Here is a 17,260-nt window from a genome sequence, read left to right on the forward strand (position 1 = left end):
TAAAGAAGCAGCAGCAGCAATTCCCATTAACTTCCACTGACTCTGGGTCTGCTATTTCTTTTGTATTAAAAAGTGGTGGGCAATTTGCTATTTATCATGATATAATTGATTGCAAGCATCCAGCTCAGATGGCCTTTTGCTATTCTACAAAAACAATATTAGAACTGACTCAATATGGCTTTTAATCTAGGTTAGCAAGTCCATGAAATGCTGAGTGGCACTGTACTAAATAAACAGTATTTAGGGTTGTCTCCATTCATAACTGAATAAATATGCATCTTCCCAGGCTGTGCAGAGAGCCTTCATCTGTGACTACTTAGGGTCTATGATATTTGCCAAACAGGTTCCCCAAGTATCATCCTCATGTCATGCTCATAATTATTTACAGAAGGTTCCTTCAGGCCTGTGTTGCCACTGAAGATCCAGCTAACAGTCATGCTCACAATTCATTGGCTTGTACCTTTGTCTAGTACAATCTCTGATCTCCAAGATCTCTGTCACCACTCTTTTGTCACAATATTTAGTAACTTGTATTGGGTTTACCTGGCAAGGTAAACCTGCAGGGGACTGCAGGGGTGGCCTCTGTGAGAAGGGTCCAGCAGCTGCCCCATGTTAGATAAGGGCCAGTTTCAGTCAGATACAAAGGGACCCACTGCTGGCCAGAGCCGAGATAATAAGAGATGCTGTTTACACCTCTGTTAGAGAATATTTAAAAGGGGAAAAAATAATAAAAATAAATAAATAAACTGCTACACAACAGCAGCTGGGAGAGTGAGGAGTGAGACCCCAAGGTCAGTGCAGAAGGAGGGCAGGAGGTGCTCCAGACCCCATTCTCCGTTCCCCTGTGCAGCTCAAGGGGAGGAGGTGGAAAAGGGTAGATAGGGGGACGTAGTTTTAGTTTGATTTTGTTTGTTTGTTTGTTTGTTTTCTCACTGCTCTAGCTTGCTAGTAATATGCAATAAATTTCATTAATCTCCCTATGCTGAGTCTGTTTTGGTCATGATAACAATTGCTGAGTGATCTCCCTGTCCTTATCTCAACCCTTGAGCCCTTTTCATTGTATTTTCTCCCCTTTGAGGAAGGGGAGTGAGAGAGTGGTTGTGGTGGAGCTCGGCTGTCCAGCTGAGTAAAACCACCACATAAATATATCCTGTAAATTTTAGGGATATTGTACTTGATTTTCTACTATGTACCTAATATGCCACTAGTGTTCTAGTGAACTTTAATGGTCCCCATGTTCAGATGCATACAGAATCAGTCTATACTCCCTGGGCCCTCATTTTCCCATGTTATCCATGGGAAGATTGCCTTATACCAAACGACCTCTGTATTCAGCCACAATCAAGTGGACAAAGCCACATTTTACTAAATCTTGATGCTGAAATTCTAGGTGGTGCAAACCCTAAAGTCTTTCTTCCTTAAAAGAATAATTAAGTCTTTAAGTAAATGCAGTTTGGCCACCACAGAGTGCAGGAGAGACATATTCTGCTACTGTTATCTTAATAGCATTAATATAAAAACCAGTAATTTACATGTGACAGAATGCAGGAGAAATGTATTTTTGTTACTGTTAATTTAAACCAGAAGTACACCAGGCTGTCTAACATGGGAACATTTCCTAAGCAGATTTATCCTCTCTGAGGATCTAGGTCTTCTAAGGCAAATACTAGTCTATGGAATGGAAAGTTCAGCACAAAGTGGAAGACCAGTGGACATGGTAAGACTGTGGAAAGAAAAATGAGTTCATGCAGGGCTCTCAAGCAGGAAAGGATATCAGTTACACAGAAAGGCTTCATGACTAAAATTCTGAAGGAAAAGTTACGCCAAGGCAGTAGTATTCTTTCAGCTCAGGTAGACCTGAGCTAGTAGTATAAGCTAGTTTTAAAATACCTACCTCAAATATAGCTGTGCTAAGAGGTTTCAATGACCTAATGGTAAAATCTCATCTAAAACTACTGGTTACTCTTCCTTCTGCTAGACTTATTATCATCATTGCGATCATGATGGTGCTATCACCATTAGTCTCCCATACATACTGAAATTGGTATGCAGCAAACAGCTACTCCTGAGACCTGAGGGACCTGAAGGACCCCACTTTGCAGAAGTGGCTGTCCCTCTGACTACCTGCCCTCAGCTTCATTACAACACGTGTTGGTTTCTAGTCTGGGCGGTCTTTGTAGGACAGTACATCCCTGAACACACGCTACTTAAGAAGTGACTACTTAAGTGGAGCCACCACTGAACTTCATGGAACCATGAATAAGCATCTAGAAGTACTTGAATTCACTGGCTTATTGGGAACTTGTTTCTGTCAGGCTGAGCTAAAGACAGATGAGTGGCTACTCATCTACTGGTGAAATAGTAGCCACTTCTCATACCTGAAGGTATGATAGGGAGTATATATGGAGCTAGTCAAGAAATCTTCAGTGAAAACCTCCCAGATGAGCATTTCTACCCTAAGCTTTTAAGGTGACATTCATCCCAATGCAAAGAGACAAAAGAAAAGACTGTGCATCACTTAGTCCCCAGATAAGTACAACACGAAAAGCTTAGTCTTCACACATAGAGGCTAATGTCAGGCTTAATGAATATCCCTGAAAGATCAATGTAGAACATTCAGATGGAGTTCTTAAAAAATATTAATAATAATGATCCAGGGAAAAGTGGAGATGAAAGGTCAGAATTCTAAATAATGTCATCAAGGAAAGAGATCATGGGTAGTAGAGAGAAGCTGTTCAGTGATTACACATGTTGTCAGAGCCATTATCCGATATGTTCTTGAAAGGGCAATTGTAATAGAACTGTAAGCTGAATTAAATTCATGTTGTTCTGTTAAATTATACTCATCTCCTCCATCTTATTTTTCAAAAATTAAACACTGTAGTCTATGTGGACTGTTAGACCTGTTCCTGGCATCTGCAACTTATGCTAGAGAGGTAGAAAGTTATGCTAGAGAGGTAGAAAGAGATGAAAGGGGTACTCTGAAAGGGTAGATATGCATAAATAGTGGAAATTTTCATTTGTAGTAATGTTTTGCATAACTACAAACATAACTGTAATATAACTGTAACACAGCTACAAAAGATACCTGTTTTGAGACTTTATAACAGAATGATATAAACTACTTTCTTGAATAGTATATTCATGTACCATGAAATTCTGTCTGCACTATTGCAAGTACTAACTCAGCTCTGATAATGATAAAGCAGGGGCTGAGGTCATGGTACTTGACCTAAATGAAAGTTAATGTCTTATTTATTTACTTTTAAGATAAGCTTAAATTTGTATATAGGTCTAATTTTAGTAATTAGCAATGATTTTTTCCATTACTTAAGAAAAGGAGTATTTGCAAACATAGACATCTATTCTTATAATTTTCAGCGCTGCAGATCTATTAAGATTGGTTGGAATTTGCATGCTTAAAGTTTGCCTTATCTCCATAGCATTCCAATTTAGACCAGATGCAAACAGGCCTTTTCCCTGCTGTTATCTGGGTTTTTTTTAATGTCTCCTGGCCAAGGATCCTTTGTCAATTAAGAGCAGTAGCCAGTAGCAGCCATATCCTGTTATTGTTAGCAAAATGTCTTGCCTTTTTGTTGAATGTTTTCAGTGGGTCCTGTTGAAACCTCAGATTCAAATTAACAGACTAAGTCTGCCAGATTGGTCACAATGTGAGTTGTGTCACACCTGTCTGTATTTTGAGCGCAAAATTCACAAGTACTAGCAAGCAGGTATAAGCTAACCCTATCCCCTCTGCAGAACAGCATAATGTAGAATCACGGGCCAGAAGCAAGATGCTTTTAACGGGGAAGTCCCAGGGACACAGTGAAGGGAGGCAGTGATGAGACCAGGGTCAAAGATGCTGTCTCGTGACATTGTTTTGCAGTATCTAGCCAGAAAGAGCGGGGACAGCTGCTGAAGACAGCTCCATGGTGCTGTACTGACAAGTGCTGCTGTTAGGTGGTAAAAGATCCTTGTACTAACCCATTTTAGACAAACATATAAATGTGCTTGTGCTTTGCACTGCTGGAGGAAAGTATAAAAACTCCTTCCCCTAAATATCTACAGACCGATGTTCGCACACCTTGAAATTTCTCATATGATAATGCTTATATCTGGAAGGCAGCTCATTGTGTAGCGCTGTCTTTGCTGCTCCAGTCAGCATCTTGGTTGGATAATCCCAGGTGCCAAGAACAGGACACACTCTGATGTGGGCAGATGTACAAGATAAGTGGTAGTGTTTCTATTGAGCAAAACTTTTCATTCAGCTGCAAACTTAACACCACAGTCTTGAGACAATTTTAAAAGAGAGAGGGGGAAAGATGGAAGGAGTGTGAGAGTGTGTGAGAGAGTGAACTTCACTTTCTAGAATTAGATATGTCCTTAAGTTTTGTGGAGAGTAGAGTCAAGCTGAAGGCAAGCTGGAAGCTCTGTGACTGGCTAAGGACACTTTTGTACAAGATGCAGCATGGTTTACTGGCTACAGATTTCTCTGAAGAACCTAAACCAGCTTCATATATCTATCTGCCCAAATTGAGATCTAAACACACTTATCCCAAGAGCAAATACTTCTGAGAATATATAGGCAATTATAGCTAAGTGCCCAGGAAACTTGATTAGTTCTCCAGAAATAACTGTTTGCTTATCAGAAGTCTTTAAGGAGCTGACCAATGACTATTTGTGTTTTGCTTTTCTAAAGCCAGAGCTAAAGATACTGCCAGAACACTTTGTAAGAAGATAATGTCATAAATTTAGAGGCAGAAGGAGAAGAATATGTAATGGCCTGGTAAACTTCAGTGCCTATGCAAACTGAATTCTGAAAAGTAATGAAACTTTATAGTCATCTGTTACTTAAATGGACTAGATCCTACCTGGGAACAAAAATTTAGGAAACATTACTAATACTGTTTTAACTTAATTACAGTTAGAAATCTATATTCATCAAATATACTGCATTGGCTGTTAGATATGGCTGAAGTGAATTTTCCCCAAGTGTGAACTTAATGTATACTTTTTCTCTGCTTTATATAACAATTGCACTGGTGTCTTGATTATGTCAGAAGCCTTTTCAGAGTGTTAGTTGTTGCGGAACCATAAGGAGCAATTTGAAGCCTGTTCCATTATTATCTTTATCTTCTGCCTCAGTTTGTATGCTCATTCTATGCAGAAATCCTTACAGTGTTTGCAATACTGAGTGATGAGGCGAGAAAGTATATTGCATGGATGCACACAAAAAAAGCTGAGTTTTAGTCGCAATTTAGTACTGGAAAATCACTAAATTTTCAGGAGACTGCTACCGCTGCATGACACCCAAAAATGAGAAACAACATTATCTGGAGCAGCCTGTTAAGTGATGTTTTACTCATTTCATCAGCAGTAGATTCAAATGCCTTATATTCGGCTCATAATGAAGGACTTTCAATATGTCCTTTTTTCTGGAAATTTTTGCAATTTATAAGGAAATATTTTTAAAGTTTAAAAAGAGTTGAATTTTTGATGTGCTTTTGTAGAGCTATAGCTAAATGACATAAGCCACCAGAACAACTTACTTAAGCAGAATACTGTTTATTTTCTGAAGTGCAAATTAAAAATAACATGTCAAGAATTATATTGCTAAGCTGTGATCATGGATTGATTACCTGAAGTGCAAAGAATTTTCAAGGCATTTCAGTCCAGAACACAATTCCAGAAACATGTCCCAGCAGACAGGAAGTTTTGCTAGTAAAGATCCAGTCAGAGGATTGTTTTTTTTTTTTACTGTTCTGTATCAGCATAGCTAGCCTAGAAGATTGCTACAGACCTTTCTTATAAACTCAGTGCTTCTGTTGGTATAAACTACATCTGTTCAATGGGGATTTCCCAGCAAAATGTGATCTGCAGTGTAGATCTTTATGTAGACTCAGAAAAGAGAATCACTTCCTCTTCTTCTCATAGTTGCTATTATTCTTTCTACTGGTCCTCTGTCACTCTTTGTCTAATGACTTGGAAAATGTAATCAATTGCAATAATTAAAACATGCTGTGTGTGAATCATGCAGAACTTTAATTACAGAACAAAGTCTCAGACAAATGAAAGTTTGAGATTCTAGAAATAGAATAAACCAAAACACTTTTCTTTGCTGTATTTTTTCCCCAATGGTACACTCATACTAACATATGATATCAAGGGAATGATTCTCCCCCTCTACTCCAGTCTTGTAAGACCTCACACGGAGTATTGCATTCAGATTTGGGGCTCCAAGTATAAGAAGGACTTCAACCTCTTTTGAGCAAGTCCAGAGGAGGGCCACAAGGATGATCAGAGGGCTGGAGCACCTCTCCTATGAAGACAGGCTGAGGGAGTTGGGGTTGTCCAGCCTGGAGAAGAGAAGGCTCTGGGGAGACCTTACAGCGACCTTCAGTACCTAAAGGGGGCCTACAGGAAAGCTGAAGGGGGACTCTTTGTCAAGGAGTGTAGAGATAGGACAAGGGGGAAAGGCTTTAAACTGAAAGAGGGTAGGTTTAGGTTAGATATAAGAAGGAAAGTCTTTACTGTGAGGCCCTGGCACAGGTTGCCCAGAGAAGCTGTGGATGCCCCATCCCTGGAGGTGTTCAAGACCAGGTTGGATGGGGTTTGGAGCAACCTGGTCTGGTGGGAGGTGTCCCTGACCACGGCAGGGGGTTTGGAACTATATGATCTTTAAGGTCCCTTTCAACCCAAACCATTCTGGGATTCTGTATATATAAAACACTAAAAATCTCAGTCTTGTTATTGTGTATATTTTATTAAAAGAGCTGGCAGAGTACAGATTCACATGGTGCCGCCATCTGAATGTGTGGCTTGAACAAACAGCTAGTTATTGTCCATGAAATACTCTGGGTGGCAACTCTGGACATGCAGATTATATATTCAAGACCTATGAAATGACCTGTCTTGTATGCAATTTTAACACTGTCACACAGTGAAAGAAGGGGTTCTATAAAGTGACTCTCCTCTTTCCTAGGATCTTTTGTATGCTGGTGAATATTTAGGCATAAAATAAATTCCATATAAGAGACTTTGGAAGACCAGTATTTCCTAATTAAAATTGATGTGATGACAATCGGACAGCCATGTTCTCATGATTTTATTTTCTAAGAAAAATGCATGTCAAATAATTGTGTCCTTGTATTCTACAACATTTTTTTTCCATGCTATTATTAACATGCTGATGAAGGCCAAAATGAGGAAGCCATCAGTTTGACTGACAGAAACTGCAAGCTCAACAATTCAGATCTGGGCCATGTTTAGTATGTGTTTATTTGTTCTTTGAATTTTGAAAGCATAATTATATTACTGAGTAGGTTACAGAACTCAAGCATGCACTATTTATTTCACAGTAATTTCAGTGAAGTGGGGAACCTACTATACTTTATTTAAGCTTCAAACCTTTTCACAGTGAAATCTGATACAGCCAACTTTCACAGTCTGGATGGCAGTTGTTGCTCCACAATAGTGTTTCCTTTTGTCTGCCTCTGCCCTGGCTACAGGCCATCACAAATTCCATTATTCAGCCCTGCCTAAGTGTGCAGTGTTATTGCCTTCATTTTATTTATCATGTTAACAAATTCTTTACTAAGATTGGCCTCTTTTTTCTGTTGTGGGTAGCAGAAGCTTTAAAGGGATGTATGACCCCCTAAACGGCACAGATGAACCAGAGTATGTCTTCTGGATGGGCTGTTTGAAGAATGAAGACAGTTGATTCACAACTCACCTGACAGGAGGAATAATTGAATCTTATTCCCCTAATAAATACAACTCAAAAGAAAAATGGCAGAAGCAGCACTAGAAGGGAGGAATGCAAATCTTTCTGAAACACTTCAAAATATGAAAGGTGCTAACTGTTCTGTACTATTTTTAGGCGAAAAGGGACAAATATAGCACATAAGTACATGATGCCAAATATGAACCCTCATGAGTAATTTTGGTTTGTGCTTAGAGAGCTGACTTCATGTTTATTATCCCACATCTGAAACAGGCTTACTGCTGTTTTTCTCACAGATACAACGAGGTGGCATTTCCATCTCTAGAACTGTTATCACTGCTGCAGCCAATCGCTTCCCTTATACTAATCACACCTGTATTCTGCCCAGCTGCATCTCACTCTGGTTGGGTATCACAGCAATTTTATCACACCTAGTGTGTCCTTGGAAGTACACCAAACATCACCAAATGGATTTAACAGCATCATTTCTGAGAAATGAGAGCAAATGCTTTTAAGAATGAGCTTAAACTGAGCCTTAAAACATAAAATAATGTCAGTATTTTTAATGAAAACCTGGATTTACTTAGGACTCCTAACAAAAGCAATAACGTATTTTTACCCAAGTAAACTGTTATAATAGCTTTCTCATCACTTTAACACTTTGCACACCATCTCAAAGTTGTCTGTATTACCTTGAATATGAATAAGCAAACTTTGTAATAGAAACATTATGTTCTCTGATAAATCTATTTCTGTTTTCGTAATATTGGTTCTGTAAATGAGAATGACCAGCAATTCTGAGCAACATGACAGGGCATCAGGCATGAGGTGCCTGAACCTCATCAAAATGAATGATAACATATTTCATAGAACCCATCTCCTGAAACAGAAATCAAAGCATTATTAATAGAAAGTATTCATCTACTTCCATATTTTAATGATTATGAGAAACTGGGTTCACTTTCATCCTACTGTGTACTTTTTAAATGTATTAAACCTCTCTACCTAATTCGGAGTCAACATCTTCAATTCTTGTAGCACCTAAAATTTGCCCAGACATTGCAATTAGACAGGCATAGTCCCCTGAACAATACCTCTTGTTTTCTTAGCTTTGGCTTTTGACTCATAAATTAAGGCATGACTAGGAAGGTATGCACGTACTAAACTGACAGCTTACACATTGTATTACCCAATCGTTTCTCTGCGCTGGGTACAGTTTTACATAATTTCACTTCATGCAGAAAACTAATAGATTAATGTTCTGCACATTGATAGGAACTTTATATTCTTCACTTGATAACTTGCAACACTACGTATTACCTCCATTTGTAATTTAAAAAATAGTAAGATGAGATGTGGCTTGCCTTTCTGAAATGAATTGGCTTACCAAAGACAGTAAAACAATCAGATTTTGACCATGTCTAGATGATTCTAATGTTTTCTCTCTGTGCAAAAATCAAAACACTAAAACCAAATAATGAATGCAGGAGTCAAAACAGCTTCCATCATTCTGAGTTTATTTGACACAAACAGATCCTGACAAATACACTTGCATCAATCTAACCAAAACATTGTTTATTTTGTTTTACAGATTTTGGCCATTGTGTCCATTCTGTTCATCGTACTGTCCACTATTGCTTTGTCTCTTAACACACTGCCAGAGCTTCAAGAAATAGATGAATTTGGGCAGCCAAATGACAACCCTCAGCTAGCACACGTTGAAGCTGTGTGTATTGCTTGGTTTACCATGGAGTACCTTTTACGTTTTCTGTCCTCACCAAATAAGTGGAAATTCTTCAAAGGCCCATTAAATGTCATTGACTTACTGGCTATCTTGCCATACTATGTCACCATTTTCCTCACAGAGTCCAACAAAAGTGTACTGCAGTTCCAAAACGTCAGACGTGTGGTTCAGATATTTCGTATTATGAGGATCTTAAGGATTCTTAAACTTGCCAGACATTCAACAGGCCTTCAGTCTTTAGGTTTTACTCTCAGGCGGAGTTACAATGAATTGGGCTTGTTGATATTATTTTTAGCCATGGGAATAATGATATTTTCAAGTCTCGTATTCTTTGCTGAAAAGGATGAGGATGCTACAAAATTTACCAGTATTCCTGCATCATTCTGGTGGGCAACAATTACTATGACTACTGTAGGATACGGCGACATTTACCCTAAGACTTTGTTAGGTAAAATAGTTGGAGGACTTTGCTGTATTGCTGGAGTGCTGGTCATAGCCCTGCCCATACCAATTATTGTGAACAATTTCTCAGAGTTTTACAAGGAGCAGAAAAGACAGGAGAAGGCAATTAAGAGGAGAGAAGCACTTGAGAGAGCTAAAAGAAATGGCAGCATTGTCTCCATGAACCTGAAAGATGCCTTTGCTCGCAGTATGGAAATGATAGATGTAGCAGTAGATCCAAGTAAGCCTGGAGAAGCAGCTAACCCGAAGGAGACAGTCGATGACAACCACCTCTCCCCAAGCCGGTGGAAATGGGCCAGAAGGACAATGTCTGAAACAAGCTCAAACAAGTCGTATGAGAACAAATACCAAGAAGTTAGTCAACAAGACTCCCACGAGCAATTAAACAATGCTGCAACATCCTCCAGCCCACAGCACCTCAGTGCCCAGAAATTGGAAATGTTATATAATGAAATTACCAAAACTCAGTCTCAGCCTAATCTGAACGCTGGTTACCAAGACCAGTCAGCAAAGCCACCCATGTATGAAGAAGAAATAGAGATGGAAGAAGTTACAGGCCAGAGAGATCCGTTGCCACCTGGACCTACAGACATCATAACAGATATGAGAAGCACATCCAGTATTGACAGCTTTGCCAGCTGTGCCACTGACTTCACGGAAACAGAGAGGTCTCCCCTTTCTTTGTTTCCTAGCTCTCACTTGCAAATGAGATTCCCAACTGATTCTGTTAACCCAGAAGACAACCAAAGAGTAAGGAGTTCTCAGTTTATACCATTCACAAAAGACAGAATGTTTTCTCCAACAGATATCACCTTTGACTATAATCCAATCGACAGAGCTGTTATCAGTGATGCCAGTGGATTCCAAGCTGTTTTGCATGGTCATTTACATATTGACACTGCCATGGAAAGCCCAAAAAGTTCTCTGAAAGGTAGCAATCCATTAAAATCCAGATCCCTTAAAGTTAATTTTAAAGACAATAGAGGTGGTGCTCCACAAACACCACCTAGCACTGCAAGGCCACTGCCAGTGATGGCAGGAGCAGACTTTACCCAGGCTACCCCTCAGCACATCAGCACCATTCTCCTGGAAGAAAATTCACCCCAAGGTGAACGACCTTTACTTGGTGCTGACACATCAGGACTTTGTCAAGGACCTTCCAAAAAATCATCCCCTCTGTTTCCCAAACAAAAAATTTTCACTTTCCCTTCAAAAGAAAGGAGAAGCTTCACCGAAATAGACACTGGAGAAGAAGAAGAGTTTATGGAGTTACACGGTATAAAACATGAGAAACAACAGGATATCAAGACAAATTGCTGTGGGGATAAACACAGTGATGGCAACCATTTAACAGAGGAGCCACAGGTCAGCTCTTCACCCAAAAGCATGAGTCACAACTGTACTCAAGACATTTACCATGCTGTGGGTGAGGTAAAGAAAGACAGTAACCAAGAAGGTCACAAAATGGAAAACCATTTATTTGCCCCAGAAATTCATTCAAGTCCAGGAGAAACTGGTTACTGTCCCACACGTGAAACTAGTATGTGACTAGTTACAAGAGCAATAAAAATACTTTTTCTTAAGCCACAGTTAGTAATGCCTATGAACTAAAACATGGAAAGCCTCAAAAAGTGCATAAAATGTTATTTTTGCATGGCATGAAGAATTGTTTAGTTTAAATACTGTTTAATTAAAAAATAAGACTGCTTTTTGTAACAAATTGAAAACAAAAAAAAGGAAAAAAATTGATTCAAGAACAGTGAATAAAATAAAGAGAGCTCTGTTAGGAGCCAGTGTTCTGCAACATCTGACATTTTTGATCCTTTCACTTATGATTATAGACAGGTTTTGAACTCTTTTAACTTTTTTGTTTTCTTGGTTACAACGAATTTTAGAATTTGCACATGAAAGGATGAAATGTCAATGCATGCATTCAAAATGATGTGAAACAAGGTGCTTCGAGCTTGCAAAATACATATATATGTAAATAGTTTGGGGTTGGGGGGAAAGCTACTGTTAACAAGGACTTATGGAAAAAGAATTTCCTGGGACACAGGTACTTCCTTCACAGCATGCTGCCTGGAGGTTTTGTACAGACTTATGTTGCAAAATTGCAACTTCTATTTAAAGCATCTCACATATCTTGCTTTCTGTTAAAAAGCTCATGATATATCTGTTAATTAAGGGACTACAGTATTTTAGTTTATCTGTGCTGTAAATTGCGGGGGGTTTTTTTTGGTGTTTTTTTTTTTTTAAATTTGCATAATTTTTGTTATTGCATTTGTCAGTTTAGTTAATGATCCAATGAGGAAAAGCAAAGATTTAATGACCAGAACTTGAAGCATTTGATACTTTTATAGAATACTGCCAACATTTCATAACTAAGGAAAAAAAAAAAAAAAAGTTCCATTTTAAATTAAAAATAAAAAATAAAAAACAAACAACATAGAATTATTTCTGTGGCAATAAATTGTGCCAAAGGCTATATAGACATATTCAAAAGTTCTCAATCTTAGTATATTTGGTCTTAACAGAAATATAACCCACATTCTTTTTTCCTTTGATTTAAAAATATTTGCTTCTATGTGATCTTTGAGAACTCTTGACAGCTCTCCTTCCCTTCTAGCTCCAAATCAGTGCCCGCACTTCAGTAATGGCAGTGCTATTAAAGCCATTACGGGGTCAGGTCATAAGAGACAAGCTTAAACTGACAGGAGGTATCACCTGAGTCACCAGCTTTGCCTCAACCCATATTCCAATGACTGTTCCAAAAGCTGAGCATAGGCTTTTCCTTATAAAGGGAAATGTCAGTAGTTCCAGTGACACTTGCCAAAGCATCTTTGGTTTCCCTGACATTCTCCAGCTATGTATCCTTTCTGTAAAATATGTTGAACCAAAGCCTTCATGACAAAGTACAAACTTAATCACTGTCTGAAAAAAGCTATTAATTTTTATCCAGCACCAATAGCTTCCTGTGCTATAATAATAATAATAAAATAACTATACATTGCTTGAATTTCCTAAATCCTAAAATCCTAATCATAAGCAAAAGTATGCAGCTACACATACATGCCCTATGAAATTGATTTCTGCTGAATTTGGATGCTCCCTCAACCAATTTGTTACAAAGCTGTAAGTTTTGCAAGAGCAGTAAGTCCAGCATCACAGCCAGAGGGTCCAGCAGTTAAGTCTGATGAGCATCAATTCCCTCCATGGGCCTGTTGCCTGAGATTGAGCCTCTCACTTCCCTAAGCACAAAAGGGAGATAACGCTTCTTCCGGGTCAGGAGTCTAACAATAAACATGCAGAGACTGAGACAAGAATGGGAGCCTTAAAAGCACTTTAGACTAACCAAGATGTGGTTGAAAACTACAGGCTTCTACTTCCCATAGTGGAACTTGGCTACTTTTTACTCATGTGTCATTTTCTGTCGTTTAAATGAGTAAAATTCAGCACCTAGTGCATTTAATGTAAAAGAACAAACATTTTATTGCCCTCTGCTTGAGACAGCTGGGCTGATGCCACAGACCTCACTCAAGCCTGCCACATGGAAAAGAGGCAAGTTTGAAAAGCTTTGAAACACAGACTCTGGTGTCTGGACCAAATAATAAGCACAGAACAGTCCCTTTGTTTAAATATATATCTATATATATTTGTAAGGTTAGATTTCCACAACACGGTAACATCAAGGTATATATTCAGTCATTCGAAACACTGGGAATATAATGTTATTTCTTCAGAACAATGTCTGGTCATTAATTCTCAAAATAAAAATAAAAAAAAAAAGAATTGTTTTTTGTCCTTAGTTGCAGTTCATTGCAACTTGTTGCTGCATTCTATTTTACCTATTTATATGGCATCCTGCTTAACATTTCAATCATATTGTGTCTCACTGTTCCAAAACTTAGCTCTCAAATACTTTATAGTCATTAATCTTATTTTTTTTTCTTGCTAGATATTTTCAGTGACAAAAACTAAATGCCAGTCAATTTTTATATGCCTAAAGCGTTGGTTTGTATTTTCTATGTGCAGTTTTAATGAAATCACATGGGCCTGTTCTGTCTGCCTTTACATCCTAGTGGACTAATGAAGACCAAATGAAGTCCAAACGGGACTTGATCCCATGCTCTGGATCCACAGAAAAATCCCATTCAAGATAATGGTGTTGTTCTAGCAAGACTGAGGTCTGTGTCCTGTTCCTACTGTGTGCTTTTTCCCTCAGCTGACCCTTACACTTTCAGAAAGCCCCCTCAGATCTGTGCCACTTTTTGGAAAGGGAGGAGTCCAGCCACAGGGAACTTTTTTGCAGGAGCAGAAATTTGAGCTCTAAGCTCTCCTGAACTAAACCAGTACTTCATGCAAACCTGATTCTGCCCTGTGAAAATCACTAAAAATTCAATAGTGGTAAAATTAAAACCTCAATCCTTGTGCAGATGAATTGCCCCTGAAACCAATGTAAGTCTGCCAGAAAAAGGGAATGACTGAAAGTAAATGAGGACAGCAAGACTCTTGAGTAAAATCAACAGGAGCTTTAACTGTGTAAGCCAGATGAGAAGACCAGGCCTTTATTCACTGTCGTATTTTAAATGTTTTCAGAGAAGCACAGTTATTTTGAAATTGTACAAGCAAAAGAAATGTAATTCTCTTTATTAACAGATGTTGTGGGTTTTTCTTAAATTTTGAAAGAAAAAGGGTCAAGCTTTAGAAGTGCTTTTGTTAAAATTTCATTGATTCATTATATGCTTTTGACTACGCTGGATATTATTTCCAGAATCACAGGTTTAGACATTTGGTATTTCCAGTCTTGGCCGCATACATGTGATACACTCCTGAATACCTAGCTCATGGCTAAATCCTGATCAAAGTACTTGAGTAGTTGCAGGACTGGACCTAACTTTTATTTTAGCACAGCATGTATAAGAAATGCAGTCCAGGATCTCTTCATTCATCATGAATTTGAATTGCTATGTAGCAAATTATGCAAAACTACCTGAGTATATTTTCTGCTGTTCTAAAATTTCAAAGCCGTTTCAGACCTATTGCCCATTCACCACAGTAAGGGGAGTGCTGGAGTCAGTCTCCAAAAGATGTGGAATTTCAAAAGAGCTTAAGGAGTCTTGAGATGAAGTTCCTCCCCTGTGCACCTGAAAGGAGTCTGATTCTTCATATCGCTGGAAAATGAAGATTGTTCAGGGAGATAGCTTTGCAATCAATCTATTTTTTATATTTTGTACTAACTGCAAAATCCTTATTCAAATTTTTAGTTAATTTTCAATGATGAAACCAAATGTACACATTTAAAGGATGCTCACAGAGTAATCAGAACAATTTTTGAATAAATAGTCATGTTAATCCAAATCCAGGGTGGGGGGAATAATATATCGCACAAACTGCAAAGTAAGTTCATGCAGGAAAGTTGTTTACAGGGGAAGCATATAAGAATGTAATATGGTGTAGGAAGTTATTGCACTAGAGAATTTCTATAAAATACACTTTTTTAAACAAAAACACAAAAGGCCTTTTAATGCTTCATTGTACAGAATGTAGGAGCTTCTGTGCTAATGCAGAAATCTAATGCACTGTGTCCTCACACAAATGCACTTCAAAATTGGTCTCAAAATTCAAACAGTGATGTAAAAGAGGTGATATCTGATCCAACACTAGAGCAACTGACTTAAAGAGCTGTTTCTTTTTAGCACAAGATTATGTAACCAAAAGTGAGTGCAGAAAACTGTATTTTTGCCTATAACAAATACATAAATCAAAATGGCAATTGACTTCTTGAGTTTCTTCATACCAGGTAACACCTGGCAACATTTTTATATTCTTTATACACTTCTCTAAGTGAAAAAGAACTTGTTCATTTAAAACTAGATCTCTTTCCCTACATGTAGCCTGAGCTTGTTTCTGTTTCCTTAGATCTGTTTGAAACAAGTTTTAGCTTCAAATTGTTTAATTAACTCCTTCAACCTCATCTCTGAGGCACAGTTCAGTACAAATACCACTTGTCTTTTTCAAGTCCCATTGTAAATACAGCCAGCCTGCTAAAAATGTGCAGGGCCTTCCTAACTGTCTTCTTTTCACTCATTTAATTTTGGGGTCATTTGGATAGAAAATAAAGATTTATATTTTGTTCATGTAAAAACAAAATTAAAAGAAAAAAAAAAAAGAAAAAAACAAAGAATATGTTTTTTGAAAGTAGTCAGCACAGATCAAGCACGAAATGCAAATACAACAAAGGGGGAAGAAAGGCAGAAAAAAGTAAGTAGACACAACATGTTTTAATATACTATACAAACTAGAGATATAATAAAACATATATTACATAATCCTTGGTCACACTTAATGAGGCAAAAATGCCAGTAGCAAAAGATTAATTCCCGTCCTACCCCATCTTAATTTTTATCCTAGAACCAACAGGTCTCTACTGAGATTTTCAGTGATGTTGTTACCAACTTACCTAACATGAACATCTGATCTGTAACTGTTTTCCAAAAGACTTTCCTGACAAAGACGATAGTCTGCGTTCTTATCATTGTTGATCTTTGGATCTCTTCCCCTTTCCCTCCAAACACCAACCTTCTCCTCTACTTGGGATCAGTCAGAAAACAACCCAACAAATAAGATGTGTCTTGTTTATCAGAAAAATATTTTTATAGTCAGGTGCAAATGGCCAGATAGATATTAACTCTGGGGCTCTATTGCATTTGAACTGAGGAACAAGAAGAACTGAGTGTCCTTTCTTTCTGTTATTGTTGCAGCCATATATCCTCTCACAACTTCACAAGTCTTCTAGCTTTAAAATGCTCTGTCTCCTCTGGTATCCTCCTCATCCTGCAAGATGTTTCAGTGCATTTGTTCAGTGCTTTTGCAAGAGCTTTGCAGTTTCTAACTGACTGTTACATGCTAATAAGATAGCCATCACTACCAGTATGAATATTTGTCTGTTGTCCAACACATTCTTATTAATAACGGTACTCAGTTTAAACTCTGTCTGAAATATTTTTACATTGTAAAGCAGATCAAGTGTTCTGGGAGGAAAATCCTTTGCAGCCACCATACCAGTTCCATCAGTGAAAAAAGGTTAGATGACTGGCAGGCATATGCAAAATTGTTTGAATCATGCAATGGTTTCTTGTTCGGTAATCATACACCATGTGACATTGCAGGTGGAGTAACATACTTGTCCTTGTATTTCTTCCATTGCAGGGTTAAATATTTTGGAACCATTGTGTTATAATATTTAAGAAGTATTACCTTTTAGCTGTAATGAAGATTTCTTCCAAAACAGTAGTGATAACATAGTCCTATATAATTACTGATTGCCACTT

At 38.0% G+C, this 17,260-nt stretch overlaps 1 protein-coding gene across 1 annotated transcript in view; it reads left to right on the forward strand.

The window, feature by feature from the left end:
* KCNB2 (potassium voltage-gated channel subfamily B member 2) overlaps positions 1 to 11,701 on the forward strand; it is a 194,521-nt gene extending 182,820 nt beyond the window's left edge. The window contains exon 3 of the mRNA XM_040546014.1: positions 9,315 to 11,701. Within this exon, the coding sequence (XP_040401948.1) occupies positions 9,315 to 11,477 (2,163 nt within the window). The 3' untranslated portion in view covers positions 11,478 to 11,701. The remainder of the gene's footprint in view (positions 1 to 9,314) is intronic.
* Positions 11,702 to 17,260: the final 5,559 nt, after the last annotated feature.

The sequence above is a fragment of the Cygnus olor genome, chromosome 2 (assembly GCF_009769625.2).
Source record: "Cygnus olor isolate bCygOlo1 chromosome 2, bCygOlo1.pri.v2, whole genome shotgun sequence".
In the NCBI taxonomy this organism is placed as follows: Eukaryota; Metazoa; Chordata; class Aves; order Anseriformes; family Anatidae; genus Cygnus; species Cygnus olor.